Below are 24860 nucleotides of genomic sequence, written 5' to 3'. Positions count from 1 at the left end.
ACGTTATGACGCTCCATGCTTTGTTTTTAGCCTCCGTGGTGTAGTGGTCAGCGTGCCTGGCTTCTATTCTATCTACGGCTCTGCGGCGGGTGTCAAGCGGAAGTTCGTGGCGGGTGTTGTCAAAGGAAGACCCGTGGCAATGTGAACACCTGCGCCGCGCGTCATCACCGTGAGAACCTCCGCTGCCCCCGATGATAAGCTGTCCCCTTTACAACGTATGGGCCGTGTCGTTAAGGGAGCCTTTCCTGCAGACTTTCATCATCGGTGATAGGCGATACTTTCCTGTCATGGCGGAACTCAGTCAGTCGCACGTGCTGATATTGTTGTTGTCGTTGATGTTCTTATTCTTATTCTTATTTCTATTATTATTATCATCATCCTATATATTTTTACACTACTCTACGCCCGGTCATTCGCAGCCAACCTTCCCACTGCTATTTCCTATCACACGCAATCATTTCCCTGAACCGGACTCCCTTTCATTATTTAAGTAAACGTTGCTTCTGCTCACCATCACCCTCGGAAAGAAAAATAAATAATAATAAATTTTACTTTTTTTCCTCTTTTCTTCAGCCTGTAAACTTAATGATACTCATCTTTATTAACACGAAATAATCAAATAAACTGTTCTACTGCGTTAAAAAAAAATTATTCTATGGTCATACAATCAGCAGAGAACAATAAACCACTTTCATAAATTACATATATATAAAAAAAGTAATTTGACTCAACTTCAGAATTCACGTAGGCACTCAGGAGGCAGGACGTAGATGGACCGTGCATAAAGGTGTTGGAAGGTAGGTAGAGAGAGAGAGAGAGAGAGAGAGAGAGAGAGAGAGAGAGAGAGAGAGAGAGAGAGAGAGAGAGAGAGAGAGAGAGAGAGAGAGAGAGAGAGCACAGCAACCAAGAAACTCCGCAAGACAAGCCAGCGAACTCCAGTTAAATCAAATGCTAGGCTCAGACATTGTTTCCACTATCAATTGCTTTATCTTATTATGTTCCTTCTACTATTTTTCACGATACATCCTTATCCTTAACGCTCATGTAATATTAAACACGATGAAAAATACATAACACTCGCCTGGCATTCCGGAACTGACTATATTTCTGAAGGGGTTATGAATATACCTTAGAAAATATTCCATGTCTATTAGAATCCACAACGAACACAAAACATTGATAATATAATCAGCTTGACTACCGTTGGCCTGAGGTGGTGTCAGATAATTAAGCCAACAATAAATTTAAGCTTACAAGAAAAGTCGAGTCGCTTCACCTTCGTAACACCAAAATCAACAAGAACCGGCTGGTGTCATTCTTCATTCTCACCGTAACGTTTTGAAATTACAGCGCTCGAAATTGAGACGGCGCTTCTGTACCTAATAACATGACTCAACGACGCTATACAGGTGAAGAAAGCGTCAAAGGAACAATTCAAACCATTAAGTTATTCCATGCACGAGAAACACTTTGATATAGCAACAGATGAACTTCGAGGTCTTGACGGCGCCTCTATCTAATAACATGACCCAACGACGCTATACAGTTGAAGAAAGCACCAAGCAAACAAATTAACCCGTCCGCTGCGATTGGCACGGATTTCGCCTTCACTGGTAGCCTGGTAACATATGCTCCCAGGTCGTTCTGTCCCTCTGTGGTGGGTAGTGGAGTGTTTCCCATGTGGTATTGGTATGCTGGATTTCCCCTCCCAAGATGCATGACTTCGCATTTTTCTTCACTAAATTGGAACGGCCCCTTTTTGTTCCACTCCTGTAGCTTGGTGATGTGTTCTTGTAGGAAATCCGTCTCCAAGGGGTTAAACAAATAGATAAGTTACCCCATGCACGATAAACTAATGCAATAACAGACGAACTTATTAAGGTAGGGACAACACATTGATAAACAAAGACTAATGCATGGGAACTGTTTACTTTCTACGTGCAGTTAATCAATACTTCGAGAGATACATCAACATAATAGCAAAGAATGAGAGCAGTGGAAGGTCTGACCAGAGAACAAAACTGATGCTATATAAAACTGATCTGAGGTTTCTACTGTACATTTTCTATACGTGGAATATTTGGGAGACTTTTTATAATGTTTTTGGACTCTGCTCTTAGAATTTAATGTCCGATGAAAGACGTGAAGTGGAATTCTTAATAAACAGGAGTCACGGAAGGGATTGGAGGGTAGAGAGTGGTTCCTCCTCCTCCACCTCCTCCTCCACCTCCGCCTCCTCCGCCTCCTCCACCTCCACCTCCTCCGAAACCACCACCACTTCCTCCTCCAAAGCCTCCTCCAAATCCTCCTCCACTTCCTCCTCCATGACCTCCTGATCCACCTCCGAATCCTCCTCCACTTCCTCCTCCATGGCCGCCTGATCCACCTCCGAATCCTCCTCCACTTCCTCCTCCATGACCTCCTGAGCCTCCACCGTATCCTCCTCCACTCCCTCCCACTTGGTGTTCCCCAGAGTCTCCTCCACCAAAACCTCCTCCACTTCCCCCAACTTGTACGCCGCCTCCTCCAAATCCACCTCCACTTCCTCCGGCCTGCCATCCACCCGCCACAGCCCCAGCACTATAGCCCCCTTCCACCTGCTCTTCCCGTGAGTCACTTCCACCACCATAACCACCTCCACTCCCTCCTACCTGGTGTTCAAGTGAGTCCCCGCCACCATAACCTCCTCCACTGCCGCCTCCACCTCCTCCACCTCCACCTCCGCCTCCACCATAGCCCCCGCCGCTGCCCCCGACCTGCCCACTGCTACAGACTTTGCAGACTCCCGTTCTTCCGTCCGTTGAGGCAAACACACCGACACCAGGCTTGTTTGACAGTGATCCACCGCCTCCTATGGATCCGCCGCCGACGCCAGGCTTGTTAGTCAGCGATCCATCTCCTCCAATGGATCCGCCGCCGACGCCAGGCTTGTTAGTCAGCGATCCATCTCCTCCAATAGATCCGCCGCCGACGCCTGGCTTGTTCGTCAATGATCCACCACTTCCTATGGATCCGCCCCCGCTGACGCCTGGCTTGTTGGAGAGTGACCCGCTCCTGCGCACATTTAGAGCCTCGCCGTAGGGAGCAGTCGCCAGCAGCAGCAGCAGGGACGCTGAAGCCCACCTGCCCATGATGAATCTGAGAAGGTAGTCGGGGAAAGTGTTACATTTTGAGAACAGGGAATAATACGCTGTTTGATCATTTTGGCAGATTGAAATTATAGTTACGCTTGCTTTTATCTTTTCCTATCTATCTATCTCTATCAGTCTATTTATTTCCCTCTCTATCTACCTATGTAACGCTAGAAATCGGCGCTCACTTAATAAAACTTGCTTTAAACTTACTGCTAAACTATTGAAAGATCATAAATTAGAACTGCAAACTACACGGGAGGGAGTAATGACGGCATACCAGGTAGGAGGTAGTCGGGGAAAGTGTTACGCTTTGAGAACAGGGAATAATACGCTGTTTGATCATTTTGGCAGATTGAAATTATAGTTACGCTTGCATTTATATATCCCTATCTATCTATCTCTACCAGTCTATCTATTTCCCTCTCTTTCTACCTATATAACGGTAGAAATCGGCGCCCACTTAATAAAACTTGCTTAACTTACTGCTAAACTATTATAAGATCATAAATTAGAACTGCAAACTACACGGGAGGGAGAAATGACTATCTATCTCCATCAATCTATCTATTTCGCTCTCTATCTACCTATGTAACGGTAGAAATCGGAGCTCACTTAATAAAACTTGCTTTAAACTTACTGCTAAACTATTATAAGCTCATAAATTAGAACTGCAAACTACACGGGAGGGAACAATGACTATCTATCTCTATCAATCTATCTATTTCGCTCTCTTTCTACCTATGTAACGCTAGAAATCGGCGCCCACTTAATAAAACTTGCTTTAAACTTACTGCTAAACTATTGAAAGATCATAAATTAGAACTGCAAACTACACGGGAGGGACAATGACTATCTATCTCTACCAGTCTATCTATTTCGCTCTCTATCTACCTATGTAACGCTAGAAATCGGCGCCCACTTAATAAAACTTGCTTTAAACTTACTGCTAAACTATTGAAAGCTCATAAATTAGAACTGCAAACTACACGGGAGGGAGCAATGACGGTATACAAGATCTTATACGCCATTAAGTCTTTACGGGGAGGTGACCACACTTACTTTCTCATGGTCCGTGGGGCGTCGTGTGCTTGGAACACTTCGGCAGCGGCAGCACCAGCAAGAGGAGGATTTTCCAAGAGTGTGGAAGAAGAGACGCCGACCGCACACCACCGACTGGCCTGCTGCGTCCTGGGCGGCACTTTAAACACCCGAGAGCCATCTGCCTTTGTTTACCTTTCATTGCCACGGCTCAGGGAATTTTACTGAGGCGTGTCCTGCATGGGTGGGTGCCTCGTCCTCGTCCCTGTTACGTCACTCGGTTATAGCATCCCTGGCGTGTCTTCGGAGGGATGGGGGACTACTTAAGGGACTATTACACTGAGCAAATTTTCCGTGGATCTTCAGTCAAACCACGATTTCCGCTGGCGTGGTTCTCATATTTCCGTGGTTTTCTGACGTGTCCACGATCTTCCAAGGCTACGGTAGATTTCACCAGAGGAAGACGGTATTACTCACCATCATCAGTAGCAATAACAAGAAACAAAGGAGAGCCACGCCAGCGGAAATCGTGGTTTGACTTGAAGATCCACGGAAAATTTGCCCAGTGTAATAGCCCCTTAATTCACATTGCGCCAGTAAGAGTCGAAGTATCTCCATAAGGTTTGTTTATCACCGAAGAGTTTGTGAGTTCGGACGCAAGTGTGGCATCAGGAGCAAGGCGCACAGCAAAAAGATGACAATGGGAATTCCAGTGCGCATTTCTGTACCCTGCGTGTGTGTGTGTGTGTGTGTGTGTGTGTGTGTGTGTGTGTGTGTGTGTGTGTGTGTGTGTGTGTAGGCCACGAAAGGCAGGAGGGGCAGATTCATCCTTTTCCCTTCTATGCATCGATTACAGTTACCTAACCACTAAACACACACACACACACACACACATATACACACGCTCACACCAACCTCTGTGGATGCGTACACATGATAATATTTACATCTACATTAGGTAAATATGTGTCCTGCCTAGTTTCCACATATGCAATCACTGTAACATGACCCTGAGGGAGATCCGTTGATGCGAGACGGAGTTCCCCAGGGGAGGCCGGGGTGCGCGTCCTCCCTCTCGGAGTCACTTGGTCGTGAAAGGGAATAGAAAACACGACCACTGACGTCAGAGGCTAAATAAGGATCCCACAAAGATTTCTCCTCTTCCCCGAACTGAGGACGCGGATGATCGTTCAAGGGAGTCCACGAGGAAGGCTTCTGCAAACACGGACGTGGAGAACCAAACCAACGGAGCCTCTGCAAACAACGCGTGTCGTACGTCCTAATAAAAATACCATATTATACTCATCTTTATCGAGTAGTACCGGCAACTCACATGTAAGGAAAGCAGTTTTTACAGGTATGGATGAAAATAAGCTGCGAAAGAAGATATCCATGCAGTAACTCATTAAGGAGGGAAAGACTTAGTGTTTCCTTAATTACAGGTGAGCCGGGCCCGAGTGGAGGTGTGCGCAGGGAATGAGAGGTGTCCAGACGAGGTTACGAAGGGGACAGACAGATATCCCGAGTGACAGGTGCAAAAAGGTGAGTGTTGTTACGTGTTTATCTGCTCCCTCTGCTGTGAGAAAGAAAATATCTGCAGTATGGAACCCACATTTAAGAACTGCACCAATGAAAAAAATGGGATAGAAAATTTGACAGTGAGATGAGTAGAAAGTACAAAAAGAAAAACACTGAGGAGAGAAAATCTAAGCTCCCTGGTCCACTGTCCGGTTCCACATTCTAAAATATTTCGGAGCTCACCCACCCACATCTGACAGGGCTTTCATGGAGGTTGTGTAAGTATTTCCATTTAAAAACAACAACTAGAAAGTACAAGAAGAAAAACACTGGAGAGAGAAAATCTAAGCTCCCTGGTCCACTGTCCGGTTCCACATTCTAAAACATTTCGGAGCTCACACACTCACATTTGACAGGACTTCCATGGAGGTTGTGTAAGTATTTCCATTTAAAAACAACAACTAGAAAGTACAAGAAGAAAAACACTGGAGAGAGAAAATCTAAGCTCCCTGGTCCACTGTCCGGTTCCACATTCTAAAACATTTCGGAGCTCACCCACCCACATCTGACAGGGCTTTCATGGAGGTTGTGTTAGTATTTCCATTTAAAAACAACAACTAGAAAGTACAAAAACAAAAACACTGGAGAGAGAAAATCTGAGCTCCCTGGTCCACTGTCCGGTTCCACATTCTAAAACATTTCGGAGCTCACACATTCACATTTGACAGGGCTTTCATGGAGGTTGTGTTAGTATTTCCATTTAAAAACAACAACCAGAAAGTACAAAAAGAAAAACACTGGAGAGAGAAAATCTAAGCTCCCTGGTCCACTGTCCGGTTCCACATTCTAAAATATTTCGGAGCTCACCCACCCACATCTGACAGGGCTTTCATGGAGGCTGTGTTAGTATTTCCATTTAAAAACAACAACCAGAAAGTACAAGAAGAAAAACACTGGAGAGAGAAAATCTGAGCTCCCTGGTCCACTGTCCGGTTCCACATTCTAAAACATTTCGGAGCTCACACACTCACATCTGACAGGGCTTTCATGGAGGTTGTGTTAGTATTTCCATTTAAAAACAACAACTAGAAAGTACAAGAAGAAAAACACTGGAGAGAGAAAATCTAAGCTCCCTGGTCCACTGTCCGGTTCCACATTCTAAAACATTTCGGAGCTCACACACTCACATCTGACAGGACTTCCATGGAGGTTGTGTAAGTATTTCCATTTAAAAACAACAACTAGAAAGTACAAGAAGAAAAACACTGGAGAGAGAAAATCTAAGCTCCCTGGTCCACTGTCCGGTTCCACATTCTAAAATATTTCGGAGCTCACACTCACATCTGACAGGACTTCCATGGAGGTTGTGTTAGTATTTCCATTTAAAAACAACAACTAGAAAGTACAAGAAGAAAAACACTGGAGAGAGAAAATCTGAGCTCCCTGGTCCACCGTGAGCTCCCACATTCTAAAACATTTCGGAGCTCACATACTCACATTTGACAGGACTTCCATGGAGGTTGTGTTAGTATTTCCATTTAAAAACAACAACTAGAAAGTACAAGAAGAAAAACACTGGAGAGAGAAAATCTGAGCTCCCTGGTCCACTGTTAGGTTCCACATTCTAAAACATTTCGGAGCTCACACATTCACATCTGACAGGGCTTTCGTAGAGGTTGTGGGTATTTCCATGGGGAGTTTTATGAGGTTAGTGATAGTTTGACAGGGCTTCTGCACCATGGACGTGAAAAGAAGATCATGAGAAACCGAAGATTGATGAGGGAAAAAGCGCCACTCAACGATGTAAAATATAAGAAAAATAGGAGACATGCTCACACTATTCAGATTTGTCACAAAGAGGAAAAATGTGTAAATGATTGTAAATATGTATGTAAAATATATAAGTGTAAACAAGTATATAATCTACGGAAAGTTGCCATTACGAGAACACACACACAAACACATACAAAAAAAAACAAAAAAAAATTGTCAAGATTTTGGGTGATAAAAATATAATAGAAATAGTTTTAGAAAGTGAAGCAAAATGATCGATGAAAGGTTTTGGTACGGTGGAAATAACAGGGGAAGAAATGTGATCGGAGTGTACACACACACACACACACACACACACACACTCCTCCTTCACACCCTTTTCCCTTCCCCTTCAACACACACACTCCCCCTTTCACACCCTTCTCTCTTCCCCCCTCCCCTACACATCCTTCCCCTTTTCCCCCCTACACTCCTCCCCCCACACACTCACCCCTTTCACACTCTTTCCCTTTTCACATCCCCCCTCACACACACACACACACACACACACACACACACACACACACACACACAAACACCTTTCCCTTCCTTCCTTTTATTATAACGCGGATGTAACTTATTTTTTGTCCTCGTCATGGAATAAAACAAATAAACGGGTTGAGAGAGTGAAAAAAACAAGACAGCAGAGAGAGGAAAAAAAGGAGAATGTGGAAATCATCGTTGAAGTAAGAAAAGAATTGGCTGCGTTTTCCTGGTATTGTGTGATGGCGTTGAGGGCTGACCACGGACGGCCAAACTCTCCACGCCCCGGCCCTCTACATCAAGGCCCGCTAAGTCTATATACACCAAGTCAAGTCATAGGAAAGTTTGTGGGAAGAGACACGGCCGAGGCGTGGTTTATGCGTGACACTGCTTGGAGCCAAACTAGAGAATGTAGAAACAGGGATTTAGAGAAAACGAGGAAAGGCGGACTAATTTAAATCAATCACTTCAACATGTCCTCCCTCACACCCCACACCGCCGTTTGTACGCATTGGAATTATAGTCACGCAATAGCACAATAAAAAGACATTTTTTCGTCAGTGGCTTGCCTGAACGCGCTGTGAAAGGAGGCGAGAATGTACATCCAGAGTGCACACACGGCCCCAACTTTAGTCACCCCTGAACTGGCGGGTATTTTTTTCTTGGCTCCAAGTGACGTCATCCCGCTGCTCCGCCCTAAAACCGCCTCCTGCGCGTACCGGTCGCAGTTTTGAAGCAGAGTGACTTGACTTGGTATATGTAGACTTCGCAAAGCCCATATATAGACCTTCAACCCGTATTCCCAGATGCTTCCGGATTTCCAAAGGCCGCGACGGGGATTAATAGGGCTCTCTTGATTTTTTTGTCCACGTTCATGATGCAGAAGTGTTGCCAAAATATCACTAACCTCATAAAACTACCCATGGAAATGCCCTCAACCTCCACGAAAGCCCGGTCAAATGTGTGTGTGTGTGTGTGTGTGTGTGTGTGTGTGTGTGTGTGTGTGTGTGTGTGTGTGAGCCCCAAAATGTTTGAGAATATGGGCCTCATGATAGACCAGGGCTCTCTCCAATGTTTTTCTTTTTGTACTTTCTATTTTGTTTTTTTTTAATGAAAGAAAACCAAAAAAATATAACACACATGATATCCTTGCTTTAAATTCCCTTTTTTCCTCTCTCACAAAGAGTCAAATATAACCTTATCACTCCTATCTTAGCAGCGTCTCCGTGGTGTAGTGATTAGCGCGCCTAGCTATAAATCCGCGAGCCTTGGTTCGGGTCCCGGTGTGGTGTCATCTGCCATCCGGTATCGTGAGACATCCCATCCTTAAATTAGCATCGCGGAACTCAAAATTTACTATCATAGAGTGACTAAGTGAAGCATTAAGCGTAAAAAAGTACCAAGGAGGACCTAAAAAGCGATGCAAAGCTTATTAGTCACAAGAAGAGGAAGAGTGATTGTTGATTTCCTAGTTATATACAAACATGCGTCATCATTTCCTTTTATAATAGAATAAATAAACTTGGGTGGGAAAGATCCCGACAAGAACGATACCGTGTCGAAATTCATGTATGTATTCAGGATGGGATGTCTCACGATACCGGACGTCTCATGACACCACACCGGCATTAGCAGTCTTAGAGGGCTTGTCACTCCCCACCCAGCTGTTCATCCTCTCTTTCAGGATAGACAATAAATGGGTACTTGGAGACACCTGGGGATGGCTAAGTGTGGTAAGCCAGATGTTACACTGTGTCCCGGGTAGTGGGTTCAGTTTTCACCCTCCACAGCCTCGAGGGCCAGTGGGTCGGAGATGAGCACCGAGGCTACGCGCGGATAGTGTTTTGCCCACAAGTTTGCTTCCAGTGCCATTAGTGCTTCTGAGTTCTCTTATGAAGGGGAACCAAAGCACACGCACACGACTTTCTACTCAAGCTCATCCCTTTACTGTCCAAATCCCTTACGCACGAGTTAACCAGCATCTTCACTCTTTCATCCCTCACGCTGGTAATCTCTGGAACGATCTTCCGTCATCTGTATTACCTCCTGCCTACGACTTGAACTCATTCAAGAGGAAGGTATCAGGACACCTCATCTCACGTAACTGACTGCTCTTTCGGCCACCTCTTCGGAATCTTTACAGGAGCAGCGAGTAGCGTTTTTTTTTATTTTTTTTATTGTTGTTCCCTTTTTTGTGCCCTTATGCTGTCTCCTTTGCTGTAAAAAAAGGTATCCTCAAATTTCCGAGTCAATTAAATCGCCGTTGTTTTATGTGAAAAAAAATGTATATTCCCTTTTAACGCTTCTCATTAAGACCAAACATAACCTTCTGCTATCCACCGCTTGTTTGCCTTTCCCGCGACGCGCCAAGGGAAGGACGCAGGCATTTCCTCGTCGTTTCCCTCTGCAAACAATCACGAGCTCCATAAAGCAACTGTATCTATGTCATAATCACATGTGGAGTAAAAGGATCATAATCATATTTGTAACTGAGGAGCGAGTGACGCAAGAGGTGCACATTCTTGGCGGTCCATCATATCCGGCGTGTGGAAGCGAAGGTTCGTACGTGCGTGAGTCAGACACACAAGTTTATCCTTATCTTGGGCTCATATGACCATGGAGAGCATTAAATCCGAAAGCTCTTAAGTCAAGGACGGTACGAAAAATAGTGACAAAATAGTAGTAGTGGTGGTAGTAGTAGTAGTAGTAGTAGTAGTAGTAGTGGTGGTGGTAGTAGTAGAGGTAGTAGTGTGTGTGTGTGTGTGTGGTGGGGGGGTGACCAAGCACTAAGCGCGCCTCTCTACCTCGTGTGTGTGGCGAGGTGACGCGGAGAACAGACGTGCTAATGAGACAACTCACTTCAGATTATCTTCCACCAACACTGCCAAACTTCTACTAATCCGTGGAGTCAACAACACAGCGATGGCCTACACTTTCCTTCTCTTCTTCATCTTTACAACGGATGATATCTAACTGCGCCGCTGTGATAAAAATGATGATTGTTTGTGCTATTGTTTTTACGGTAAGAAGAAGCAAGACACCTCAGTACACCTCTCCTCCCGAAATTGACCTCTCTTTCGGCCACCTCTTTTGATTAATTTCTTTTTTTAGGAGCAGCGAGTAGCGGGCTTTTTTTTTATTATTGTTTCCTTTTTCTGTGCCCTTGAGCTGTCTCCTTTGTTGTAAAAAAAAAAAAAAAGAAGAGGCCTATCAATTTTGTATGTAAAGAAAATACCCCCGACAACTTGCTGCTCCCACAAAGAAAAAAAAAATAGGACCTCATGACTGTGACACATTTTTTCTTCATTTTCTACTTTTTTTTCGACTCAATAAGTGCTTCGTGTTAGGCCGGTGCTATAAATGGAGCTTTACTTCTCAACCAACATTTTTTTCTTCGTATCTATTTCTTTTTTCGACTCAATAAGTGCTTCGTTTTAGGCCTGTGCTATAGATGGAGCTGTACTTCTCAACCAACATTTTTTCCTTCATTATCTATTTCTTTTTTCGACTCAATAAGTGCTTCGTTTTAGGCCGGTGAAATAGATGGAGCTGTACTTCTCAACCAACATTTTTTTCTTCATCATCTATTTCTTTTTTCGACTCAATAAGTGCTTCGTTTTAGGCCGGTGAAATAGATGGAGCTGTACTTCTCAACCAACATTTTTTTTCTTCGTATCTATTTCTTTTTTCGACTCAATAAGTGCATCGTGTTGGGCCTGTGCTATAAATGGATCTTTACTTCTCAGCCAACATATTTTTTTCCTAGATATCAACACTTCTAATCTGCTTCCTGTCGACACCTGGACGATTGATAAGAAGAAAGAAAAGGGGAAGTATGAGGCGTCTCTCTGATTGATGGTCTTAATAAACACAGGAAATGGACGAAACACTTAAGATAATATTTTTCTCTTTTATCATTGACATCAAACGACATGGAAACCTTTAACATGGAGAATCTCAAACGTGAAAACAAAATACAAAAGTGGATACAAATTTTTATACTTTTACAAACACCATTACAAACACACACACACACACACACACACACACACACACACTTTAATGCAACATGAGACGAGACACTAATCAAAGAAAAGGAGAAAACGAAACAAAATGAAACAGGTGGAGTAAGAACTAGGCATCACCTCCACTCCTTACATCCACCCTCAGGCCCTTCACCCCAGAGCCATCCGAGGTGAAGGCGCCCCCTGTGGCCCACGCACCCCCGTCACCCCCACCGTATCCTCCCCCACTCCCCCCAGCTTGTACCGCTCCCCCTCCGGCACAGGCAGCTCCAGGCTTGTTAGTGAGGCACCCTCCTCCAGCACTTACTCCACTGCCTCCACCTCCTGTTCCATAACCTCCTCCACCACCTCCGATGCTCCCAACGAAACCTCCTCCACCTCCTCCTCCTCCACTTCCTGATCCACTACCCCCACCGAAACCTCCTCCACTTCCTGATCCACTACCCCCACCGAAACCTCCTCCACCTCCTGATCCACTACCTCCACCGAAACCTCCTCCACCTCCTGATCCACTACCTCCACCGAAACCTCCTCCACTTCCTGATCCACTACCCCCACCGAAACCTCCTCCACCTCCTGATCCACCGCCGAATCCGCCGCCTCCACCGAATCCACCACCTCCACCTCCGCCGAAGCCACCACCTCCACCACTACCATGTCCTCCACCTCCACCACCTCCAATACCACCACTTCCACCATGATTACCACCTCCACCTCCACCGATTCCTCCACCTCCACCACCACCATGTCCTCCACCTCCACCACCTCCACCATGATTACCACCTCCACCACCACCAATTCCTCCACCACCACCACCTCCAATTCCACCACCTCCACCATGACTACCACCACCACCACCACCTATTCCTCCACCACCACCATGTCCTCCACCTCCACCACCACCAATACCACCGCCACCACCATGACCACCTCCACCACCACCACCAATACCTCCACCACCACCATGGCTACCACCTCCAATTCCACCACCACCACCATGTCCACCACTTCCACCACCACCAATACCTCCACCACCACCATGTCCTCCACCTCCACCACCACCATGACCACCACCAATACCTCCACCACCACCATGTCCTCCACCTCCACCACCTCCAATGCCTCCACCACCACCATGTCCTCCACTTCCACCACCACCAATACCTCCACCACCACCATGACCACCTCCAATTCCACCACCACCACCATGGCTACCACCTCCACCTCCACCAATACCTCCACCACCACCATGGCTACCACCTCCACCACCTCCAATACCTCCACCACCACCATAGCTACCACCTCCACCACCTCCAATGCCTCCACCTCCACCACCTCCAATACCTCCACCACCACCATGGCTACCACCTCCACCACCTCCAATGCCTCCACCTCCACCACCTCCTATTCCCCCTCCACCACCACCACCATGGCCTCCACCTCCACCAATACCTCCACCACCACCATGGCTACCACCTCCACCACCTCCAATGCCTCCACCTCCACCACCTCCAATGCCTCCACCTCCACCACCTCCTATTCCCCCTCCACCACCACCACCATGTCCTCCACCTCCACCACCACCAAGTCCACCACCACCTCCTAGTCCACCACCACCTCCTAGTCCACCACCACCACCACCAAACGACCCGCTAACAGAGCCAGAGCCAGAGCCACCGAGGGAGCCACTGATGGACCCTGAGCCGCTGGACCCCTTGGAGCCACTGAAAGAGCCACTAATGGACCCTGAGCCGCCGGACCCTTTGGACCCACTGAAGGAGCCACTGGAGGACCCTGAGCCGGAGCCCTTAGAGCCACTGACGCTGAATGAGCCACTCCAGGCCCCGCTCGCGCCTCTGCTGCCGCCTCCTGGTTCGGCCTCCCTCTTGGCTCTTGGGTAGCTGGTGGCGTGTCCGTGGCTGGGTGACCGCCGCTGGATGTGACTCCCGCTGACGCCAGGTTTGTTGGTCAAGGATCCGCCGGGGTTGAAGCCGCCCTGGTTGCCTCCGACGCCAGGTTTGTTTGTGAGCGAGCCGCCAGTGTTATGGCCGCCCTGGTTCCCGCCGACGCCAGGCTTATTCGTGAGGGATCCACTGTCATGGTTATGGTCGAAAGTATGGTCGTGATCATGGTTGTGGTCGTGGTCGTGGTTGTGATTATGGTTATGGTTGCCAAAGAGGTCGTGTCGCCGTGCGCGCGCGTGGGAGGCTGCGTCTGTGTGGAGCGCCTCGGCCACCACCGCCGCCAGCAGCAGCACCAGCCCTGCCCGCCGGTGCATGGCTGCTCCCTGCCTGTGAAGAAACTCGTCTTAATTCCACCTATAAGCGGATGCACTGAGGAAAGCAACAAGTGACTGGAACAAGGATATCTGATCATTACACATCTTTTCCCCAAAAAACTGCAGGAGATACGTTGTCCATCAAAAGTTAAAGACACTTACAAGATGAGGAGCAGATCCAAGGTAGACAGTCAGCGCCGTGAGGAGGACCGTGACGTCTTGGCTACCGTGCGGGCCTACCGATGCACCCAGACTGCCGGCGGCCACACACCTCTGCCTTAAATAACCCCGGTGATATGTTGATTAAGTTTGCCCAGCGACTGACCGAGTGGCATGGTATTTATTTAGGCAACAATGGTGAGTCGGCAATGTTTGGAGGATAAGGAAGGTAACTCGGGAGTGTTCGCAGAAGGAAGGGTTAAGCAAGGGCCGTGTAAGCAATGCCACGGCCGCCCATGACGCCTTTTAGCGGGAAGCACGTCAGGCCTTTACGTGGAGGCCACCGAGAGACAGGGGCTGAGGAACAATGCATAATAGGTAAACATAGCGATGAGTAACCCGGCAGCAGCGACGGGCCAAATTTGTGGCTTTACCGTGTACCAGCGACGGGCCAAATTTGTGGCTTTACCGTGTACCAGCGATTGGCCAAATTTGTGGCTTTACCGTGTACCAGCGACGGGCCAAATTTGTGGCTTTACCGTGTACCAGCGATTGGCCAAATTTTTGCCATGATATAATCCCCGCAAAATAGATGATGTATAGACTGATCACAAATGCGTTGATATATATTATGAAATGGTTTGCGTGAGTGATGATTTTTTCTCATTAATTCGCTTAGAGGGGCCTATAAGAAACATGACCCCGCAGCTAACAGGTTAAAAATATCTATTGATTGCATGAATACATCAAACGCAGTGGCTGATCATGACGTCACCATCAGCGGCGGCGGCGGCGGCGGGTTGTATTCCACTGCAGGAAATGGCTCTCCTCCAAAACGTTCGCATTTGTTTATGTTTTGTGGTTCTAGTTTACCAGTTTGATGTAACCTTCCCGTAAGTTTGTTAATTATTTCATCACTCCATCCGGTGAACGCCCTTCCCTTGAGTCTGTTTACATCAGTTATTTCCGTCTGTTACTCTTCATCTGTTCTACTCTCTCCGACAAGTGTGATCCTGGTGTCCTGGGTTCGAGTTCTTCCGTTACCAGCTGACACTTTTCATCCATTGTCGAGTGAACGAAGACAATCCATGCACTCTCCAGATAAGCAACAATCAATCCCAACTTGAGGGACATTTTTCAAAAGGAACACCAAGGGGGGGGGGGGTAGCACAGCCCTCAAAGACATGCACCTAACTTATGAGACTACGTGGTCTGGATATGTCTGTGAGGTAGCATGGCCTCGCATCAAAAAGCTAATATACCTTCTGGATTCGAGCTGATGACCTCCCGAACTGGAGACGAAGAGGACGTTTAACATCGCGGTACATAGGCCCAGTGAAGAGCTGAGACATTTCTTTACAGAGGTCAGTGCACCGCGGACACACTGGCGGGGCAGGAGTGACAGCACGCAGCACTGTCAGTCCGGCTCCCTGTCTCACCTCTCCGTGACCAGACATGGGAACCCACGGAAAAGAAAAAAAAAAGTTCACGGATTATGTCTTATTATTACTAAACATTTTATATTGACTGCATTATAGAATTACTATTTTCTTTTACTCTTTGTTCAAGTAGCGTATTTTTTTTTTCTTTTGCTCAGACAGATATCTTGTAATGAAAAAAAGATGTAGGTCTGTAATTACCTACATAAATTACACATTCAGCTGTATATATTATTTATGGGCGCGTGCAAGTGTGTGTAATTCACCATTCACCACAGTCCGACCACGCGATAGACTCGTGATCGCCAGCCAGCAAGCTCACCGAATCACAGGGCACGGCTGAAACCTCACATCCATACACACCCGGAAGGCGGGACACAACCCCCGACTGACACCCGGCACCCATTCACTGCTGGGTGGACAGGGGCACGGATTAAAGGAGACTCCCTATCTGTCCCCACTCCGCTCAGGAATCGAACCCTGGACCTCTCGGTTGAAGCGAACATATTAATTTACCAGTGTGTGTGTGTGTGTGTGTGAAATATTGCAACTAACTGATTCATATGGGAATTACACAACCCGTGAACAGACAAACTGCTTTAAGATACATTACCTTACCTGTTATGAAGTTTACATAGGTATGTAGATTGTAGCACCATTCCCGCGTTGAATGTCTTTTACAAGCAACTCACTAACCCAGCCAGCAATTCAGTATTTGTAGGATTTTAGACTTTCTGTGCTCTCAATTATTCTCTGTGACTATATACACCGTTTCAAATACTGGCAATTACCGGAAATGTCACTGGAGTAAGTCTGGAAGATCGCCACTATGGAGTTGTCATGCCCTTTGATGTGTGCCGCGGTTCTGCTCCGTGGGTGTAGATTACTTATTTCAGCGCACTTCTCAATATATCGAGAGACATTCAGGGTCGTATTTTGAGACATTTCGCCACCCAAGAACACATATTTGACAAGGCTTTCGTAGGAGTTGTGGGCATTTCCAGGAGTAGTTTTATGACCCTGGTGGTAGTCTGACCCTTCTTCTGTACCGTGAACCTAAAGAAACACGCATTAGAACCCGCTTGATCAGTGTTCAACATATCAAGAACACAGTTTGATTAACGAACACCATCAATCACTTCTCCAGCCATAAGGAGGAGCTCAAGGCATGTGAATGTTATGTGTCGGGAGGGCGAGCGCCGCGAGATGTTTATATTCCGCCACGGTCAGACAGGGAACTAGCTTACTAGGGTCAGCTGATCAGTGGCGCGGCTTGTGACGTCAGTGTAATTCCTTTAAACCAACCCCTAGGCAAGAAAACAATAACGGGATTCAAGTGTGAAAGATTTGCTGTCTCTCATTATCCTACGGCACGACTCGAGGAGAGAATCACTTATTGGTAAGATTGATTGATTGATAAGTTCATTGCTGATTTCACAACAAAGGAGACGGGAGGAGCGTGTCATTCCTTCCCCCAGGGAGTACAGAGTGTTGGTAATGTACAGTACAGATTATAAAACTATTGACACACACACAGCACATGGAGGTACAAAGGCAGGGGGCAGGCACAAGGGACTGGAAGGAAGGAAGGTTTCGTTTAGTCGGCGCAACATGTGGTCATATGCCGGAGAGAGACAGAAGGGGAAGGTATTATAGGAGAAGGGAACAGACCCCAGGAGACGGGACACAACCCCCGATTAATACCTGGTACCCATTCACTGCTGGGTGGACAGGGGCGTAGGGTATCGGAAAAGCCGCCCAAATTTTTCCACTCCGCCAGGGAATCGAACCCGGGCTCTCTCGATTGTGAGCCGAGTGTGCTAACCACTGCACCACGAAGCCCCCTGCACAAGGAACTACATACAGAGATTGCAATATAGGGGCAAAAACTGGATATTCATCTAAGCCTGGCCTATCGGTAGGGGAGAAAAAAATCCAGCAGAGGACAAGGATGTGGCACCATGCAAACACCGTCTTTCGGAGAACTCACCACTTCGGAGGCAACCTTATGCCAACAAGTGGATGATGAGGTAACACACGGTTTGCTTACATGATGAAGATGAAGAAATTTTGAGATACTCGCCATGAAGGTCACTGGGGTGCAGCTGCTGAACTGAAGGCCGCAATGCGCAGGAGTTGCTTGCTTCCCGCGATATTTATTGACTGGATTACACTCTGAACAATCATTTTAATCATATTTTTTGTTGTTGTAGTTGCTCCCTATTTCCATACCTTTTTTTACAGCATAGGAGACAGCACAAGGGCACAAAAAAAAAGGAAACAACAATAAAAAAAAGCCCGCTACTCGCTGCTCCCGTAAAGAATCCGAAGAGGTGGCCGAAAGAGCAGTCAGCTACGTGAGACAGTTTTGAAGTGTTCCTGGAAGGTTCAGTTACGAGCCCTTGGTGATCGTCGTAGGCCCTTGGTGAATGAAAGTAAAGGACAACTGACACAAAGCTTTTATTGTTTCCATACAGACATAGGCGAAGGTACACTCGGGAATATATTTAAGTGACTAACAAGTACATCGAATAAATGGTAATCATGCCTATAGATCAAACCACAAGATTATCATTAAAAAGTAACAACATTCATGCAGAAAATAATAATGAAAAGAGCACAAACTTTCTGACCGACACGGGAAACAATTAAGTTCTCGGTGCAAAATTAAGCAAGTGGAGAGAACGAGGCGACCTATATATGGCTAATGCTTTATTTTCATGGCATGGAATTCAGTGGTTGCTTTTTCTAAATGAGTAACTTAAAGGTACTAGTTCAACATCAAAGTGAAAAATGTGTAAGTGTTTGTTTTAATGCTGTCTCTGTGTGTGTGTGTGTGTGTGTGTGTGTGTGTGTGTGTGTGTGTGTGTGTGTGTGTGTGTTTTCAGCTTTGCCTGCTTACAATTTTAGCTGATACATGAGTTTATTCCCATTACCATTTCCTACGGCATTCCTTTATCCTATTAACACAGATAATAAAACAAAAATAAAATAAAAAGATATGCCCGAGATGATGAAAAAATTGCTCTCTCTCTCTCTCTCTCTATTCTTGTGTTGTGTGTTGTTCTTGTCTTGTGTTGTTGTTGTGTTGTGTTAATCATATATTCACTGGATTAAAGTATAGCCAACACTCTCGTCTTAGTACAAAGGACATGTGGATGGGCCAAAGTGGATCAGCGAGTGGATAACGAGTAGCTGGCGAGAGAGGAGGACGAGGGGATTGGTTGTGGCCATGTGGAGCTAGCTAGTGGAGTGGATGGGTTAGGAGTCCAGTGACACATGGTGGATGAGTGGACTAAGGGTGGACTTGAAGGAGAAAGGGTGGATCTGTTTAATGTGGAGTGCTAGGTAGAAAGAAAGGTAGATAGATAAATATAGATAGATAGATAGATAGATAGATAGAGAGAGAGAGAGAGAGAGAGAGAGAGAGAGAGAGAGAGAGAGAGAGAGAGAGAGAGAGAGAGAGAGAGAGAGAGAGGTGGAGTGACTGTTTATCCACTCCATCCACGCCTGAATATTAGATTATCCACTGAATGTTCCAATTCGCCTAATCCACCTTTTCCGCCACCTTTTCGCCACCATATTATCCTTTACCTCCTCCTCCTCCTACACCAAATCCACCACCTCCACCTCCACCTCCCACACCAAATCCACCACCTCCACCTCCACCTCCCACACCAAATCCACCACCTCCACCTCCACCAGTTCCCTTACCTCCACCTGATCCCCCTCCACCTCCACCAATTCCTCCACCTGATCCACCTCCTACTCCACCGCCCCCACCAGTTCCACCACCTCCACCAGTTCCTCCACCTGATCCACCGCCTCCACCAATTCCCCCACCTGATCCGCCTCCTACTCCACCGCCTCCGCCACCTCCACCAATTCCTCCACCTGATCCTCCTCCACTTCCACCTCCACCTCCACCAATTCCTCCACCTGATCCTCCTCCACTTCCACCTCCACCAATTCCTCCACCTGATCCACCTCCACCAATTCCTCCACCTGATCCTCCTCCACTTCCACTTCCACCTCCACCAATTCCTCCACCTGATCCTCCTCCACCTCCACCAATTCCTCCACCTGATCCTCCTCCACTTCCGCCTCCACCTCCACCAATTCCTCCACCTCCACTTCCACTTCCACCTCCACCAATTCCTCCACCTGATCCTCCTCCACTTCCACCTCCACCAATTCCTCCACCTGATCCTCCACCACTTCCACCTCCACCTGATCCTCCACCACTTCCACCTCCACCTCCACCAATTCCTCCACCTGATCCCCCTCCTACTCCGCCACCCCCACCAGTTCCACCTCCACCTGATCCCCCTCCAACTCCACCACCTCCACCTGATCCCCCTCCAACTCCACCACCTCCACCTCCACCAATTCCTCCACCTGATCCCCCTCCAACTCCACCACCTCCAACAATTCCTCCACCTCCACCATCTCCTCCACCGTATCCACCACCTGCTCCTCCACTGCCTCCTCCCCCACCTATTATTCCTCCACTACCTCCTCCTCCACCCCCTCCACCACCAAGTCCGCTGCCTGAGCCACCATCTCCTCCACCGTACCCACCACCTGCTCCTCCACTTCCACCTCCTATTCCTCCACCTGCTCCTCCACCACCTGATCCACCCCCAGAGCCACCTCCAACTCCACCTCCTCCACCAGAGCTTCCTGTTCCTCCACCTCCTCCTCCACCGAGTCCTCCTCCTCCACTACCGTGTCCTCCACCTCCTCCTCCACTGCCGTGTCCTCCACCTCCTCCTCCACCGTGTCCTCCACCTCCCCCACCTCCAACTCCAACTCCTCCTCCACCTCCGTGTCCTCCACCTCCACCTCCACCAAGTCCTCCACCTCCTCCACTTCCGTGTCCTCCACCTCCACTGCCGTGTCCTCCACCTCCACCTCCACCAAGTCCTCCACCTCCTCCACTTCCGTGTCCTCCACCTCCACTGCCGTGTCCTCCACCTCCACCTCCACCAAGTCCTCCACCTCCACCTCCTCCACTTCCGTGTCCTCCACCTCCACTGCCGTGTCCTCCACCTCCACCTCCACCAAGTCCTCCACCTCCTCCACTTCCGTGTCCTCCACCTCCACTGCCGTGTCCTCCACCTCCACCACCTCCACTGCCGTGTCCTCCACCTCCACCTCCACCAAGTCCTCCACCTCCTCCACTGCCGTGTCCTCCACCTCCACCTCCACCGTGTCCTCCTCCACCACCGTGACCTCCTCCACCCCCATGCCCTTTGCTACCTCCACCTGAGCCAGTTCCACCCAACGATCCACTTCCTGATATCGTCCCACTGCCGGAGCCTGAACCGAAGGAGCCACTGCCTGACGCGGAGCCGCTGCCCTTCCCGCCGCTCAAGGACCCGCTGATGGAGCCTGACGCGGACCCTGACCCTGAACCTGACCCGCTGACGGAGGCTGACCCGCTAAAGGACCCTGACGCAGATCCTTTCTTCTTGGCCTCACGTTTCGTCCGACCGCCGGAGAGAAGCATCATGGCGTCCTCATCAGGTGATCGTCGGCCTCTCTTCGTGGTGGTTCTTGAGCCGCTGAAGGAGCCGGTGACGGTGACCCGCGGCGTTTCGAGTGTTCCTGACGCACTGGCGGAGCTTGAAGCTGATTTCTTCTTGTGTGGGGAGCGACGCCATCTGTTCCCCGTCCCGGAGCCGCTGAAGGACCCCGCGCCACTCCAGGAGCCGCTGTACCCCCCGCCGCCACCACCATGCCCGCCGTTGCATCTTCCGCTACTGCAGCCTCCACCGCATAAACCATTTTCACATCCGTTGCCGCCATGGTGTCCCCCTCCATTGCATCCACCATGTCCACACCCACTCCCGCCACCAAGATGTCCTCCTCCTCCTCCTCCTCCTACTCCTATTCCTCCTCCTCCTCCTATTCCTCCTCCTCCTCCTCCTCCTCCTCCTAATCCTCCACCGCAGTGTATTCCCACACATCCTCCTCCTTTGTGGTGTCTGCCGCCTCCAAGGCCGCCGCCTCCAAAACCTATTATAAAACCGCCACCTCCAAGGCCTCCTCCAAGGCCTCCTCCATGACCTCCGCCTCCAAGGCCTCCTCCGTGGCCTCCTCCGTGGCCACCTCCATGACCTCCGCCTCCAAAGCCTCCACCACCGTGCCCACCATTGCCGCCACAAGTCGAGCAGCCGCCGTTGCCGCTGGCACTGGCGTAGGCGACGGCGGTGGGACGGCCGGGCTCACGCTTCTGTCTTGTGAGGTGATCGGAGGCGCCGTCCACGCCCCCGCCGATATGGGTGAGAGATCCGGAGAGAACACCAGTAGCCGCCGCCGCCACCACCACCAGCAAGAGACAGCCTCTCCTACCCATGGTCACCTGTAGCGTAAGGGCAGGAAAGGACGCCGTTAAACTGAGCCAGCTATACACTAGCCTACTTATTTTGCATTCACAGCCTATAATTTTGACTCCGCAAATTCGTCTACTTATCTTTTATGCATAAGTCTCCGTCTAGCCAACTGTTACTCACAGGAAAGTCCTATGGTAAGCTCCTCAGCAAGTTGTTGGTGTGGCAAGATTTTTCGAGGGTACGAACGATCCGCCACAGACGCCCCGTGACTGGTCTCGGCGGGCTCGGCAGCTCCCTAATATCCCAACAGCGTTGCTTCTGTTTGCTTACGGCCAACCACTTGCACATTATGTTTAGTTTGGAAGGAAGGATGATGCAGCAGTATTGGAGGCAGGTTCTTGGAAGCAGAGTATCCGGATGGATGTGAGCCTTGATTCAGGAGTCACGTTCACCTGCACCGGACTGGAGTCTCACCAAGCTGTCTTTCTTTCTTCTTTTTTATTTATTTTACATTCATCCTGTAGCACCTGTAGGCTTTCTTGATGGGGCCTGATGGTCGACCCCAGCCTGTTAGGGGTGCAGGCAAGTGTTTATAGTTGCACCCTCTTGCATTGCTAACCAGAAAATTTGATCATTTACAAGCTCAGACGATGTAGATTATTACGCTGTTTGCTGGATACCAAACACGCGGCCATGAGTCGACGCTATTGCGGGTCACCTTGCCGCCGATGTAACCAGGTGCTAATAGGAGATCATCTTTCTTTGTGATATCAAACCCTGGCGGGACACTTGACTTATCCCTTTTGATTACTACTTGGGCCAGCGCCAAGTTACCTCGCTGAAAGATTATACTTAAAAAAGCTGAGTGCCGCGCTTCTGTGCATCTTCATTGACAATGTTTATCTAGGATCGAAACGACGCATCCCTTTAAAAATTCCTCTGCTTAAGGTTTTTGGAAAGACTGAGAAACTGTTTGTCTCTTTTCATGAACTTAGCTTTCTTTATCGATCTCCTATATCTCCTTTCAATATTAGTTCAACACAGGTTTCTGAGGCTTGAGCAGAGTTGTGGTCTTTAAAGTCCACTACGGCGAGGCAGCAGAGCACCATCGGCGGCGCGGCGGGCTGGTGAGGGCTGCGGCGTCGGTCAACATTAGGTGTGTGCTCCGTTTCGTTTGTCCAAGTGACTCGCCGATTTGCTTTTGTTCCTTGAAGACTTTTCTCTGTGTGTGTGTCAGGTACCAACAAGGCTCGTTGAAACCACAACACGAGCTTCGCGGCAATGCAAGCCAATCCGCAGCTAGACAACTATCCTTTAGTTAATATCGATAAGGAAACGCAGTGAGAACAGACTAATTAAGGTAAGGCCTGACATAAATCGAAAATTGATGAATATAATAAACTGAATAAATTGATAATGCTAAACGCGTGCAAACCAGGAGCATATTGTGTTACATTGGCAGTTCACACCAGGGTGATACGTAACACCCACCCAACAGTCCCTGCCACCCCGCCTCCCGTGGCCGCAGCCTTGGCGCGGCGGCGGCTCAGGGACGGCAGGTGCGCCACGCATGGCGGCCTTGGCGGGGCCGGACACTCCTGCCCAGCGCAGTCTGGGCCTTCTACCTGCAGACTTCTCCCGTGAACTGAGAGCTGAGTGCCACGTCTCTTCCCAGAAAGATATCGAAAGCGTTCAATAAATACATTTGAATTATTTGTATTCCAGTGAATTTCTCCCACGCCGAGGACAACATGTTGTCAACATGTTGTCCTCGGCGTGGGAGAAATTCACTGGAATACAAATAATTCAAATGTATTTATTGAACGCTTTCGGCCCCGCGCCGCCTGGTCCTTGCAGGGCCTCTGAGCACACAGTGACTCGCCCTCACTGGAAAGCCTGAAGGTCACCTGCACCTCCCGAGAGTGGAGGGGCGCGGGGAGGGTCACGGCATGACGCTAACTCGGCCAGAACGATGTAGCCTCGCCGAGCCTAGCGTTGTCCTGAAAATACAAACTTGCACTTCAGACAATTCCTAGACTTCACCAATGCCTTGCCTGCATAGGTGGAGTCAGGCACACGGCAGACACACGTCATCAGTGGCCTGCACGGAGCAGTAATAATAATAATAATAAAAATGATGATCAAAATAACAACAATGATAATAATGACAAGAATAATAATGATAAAAATAATAGCAATGATGATCTTACTGCGACTACTAACACTACTTCTGCAAATTCTACTTGGCCAGCCAGGCACCCGGCAGCACTCCTCGCCAGGTTGTCCCTGACGGCGCCTTCCTCTCAGCTCTTCCAGTGTGCCGTCCAGTCGCCTCCAGAATTTCTTCCCCTCCAGCCTTCCATCTTTTCTTTGCTCCTCAGTTCTTGAATACTTCAGTTGCATTTTTCTTTGCATTTTTCTTCTTGTCCTTTTAAATATCCAGGTCTTATCTTTTTTTTAATCTGACTCTTGTAACTTTTTTATGATAAACTAACATCTCAGTTACATATCACAAGTTATTGAAGTAATTTATGTTGATGATGGTAAGGATTATACTACTGGTACTACTACTACTACTACTACTACTACTAATAATAATAATAATAATAATAATAATAATAATAATAATAATAATA

At 48.2% G+C, this 24860-nt stretch overlaps 2 protein-coding genes across 2 annotated transcripts; both read right to left on the bottom strand.

The window, feature by feature from the left end:
- Positions 1 to 1913: 1913 nt before the first annotated feature.
- On the bottom strand, positions 1914 to 4359 carry LOC126987798 (coiled-coil domain-containing glutamate-rich protein 1-like). Its single transcript, XM_050845137.1, has 2 exons — positions 4194 to 4359; positions 1914 to 3138 (listed from the first exon to the last, which is right to left on the bottom strand). Exon 2 carries the CDS (start codon positions 2627 to 2629, stop codon positions 2171 to 2173), a length of 459 nt encoding a protein of 152 aa, XP_050701094.1. The 5' UTR covers positions 2630 to 3138; positions 4194 to 4359; the 3' UTR covers positions 1914 to 2170.
- A 7522-nt stretch (positions 4360 to 11881) lies between these two features.
- Positions 11882 to 17068, bottom strand: LOC126987794 (uncharacterized). Its single transcript, XM_050845129.1, has 4 exons — positions 16500 to 17068; positions 14451 to 14565; positions 13169 to 14301; positions 11882 to 12895 (listed from the first exon to the last, which is right to left on the bottom strand). Exons 3-4 carry the CDS (start codon positions 14286 to 14288, stop codon positions 12120 to 12122), a joined length of 1896 nt encoding a protein of 631 aa, XP_050701086.1. The 5' UTR covers positions 14289 to 14301; positions 14451 to 14565; positions 16500 to 17068; the 3' UTR covers positions 11882 to 12119.
- Between the last annotated feature and the right edge of the window lie 7792 nt (positions 17069 to 24860).

This window comes from Eriocheir sinensis, chromosome 66, assembly GCF_024679095.1.
Source record: "Eriocheir sinensis breed Jianghai 21 chromosome 66, ASM2467909v1, whole genome shotgun sequence".
NCBI classification, from domain to species: Eukaryota; Metazoa; Arthropoda; class Malacostraca; order Decapoda; family Varunidae; genus Eriocheir; species Eriocheir sinensis.
The sequence above is the reverse complement of the archived record's forward strand: the minus strand, read 5'-3'. Positions and strand labels throughout refer to the sequence as shown.

What these genes read in the sequence shown, in the direction of transcription:
- LOC126987798 (XM_050845137.1), bottom strand. Translation starts at nt 2,629, where the DNA reads ATGGTGGTGGAAGTGACTCACGGGAAGAGCAGGTGGAAGGGGGCTATA.
- LOC126987794 (XM_050845129.1), bottom strand. Translation starts at nt 14,288, where the DNA reads ATGCACCGGCGGGCAGGGCTGGTGCTGCTGCTGGCGGCGGTGGTGGCC. An exon ending in TGGTGGTGGTGGAGGTATTG is followed by an intron (nt 12,896 to 13,168) that starts GTGGTGGTGGAA and finishes GTGGAGGTGGAG; the next exon opens with GACATGGTGGTGGTGGAGGA.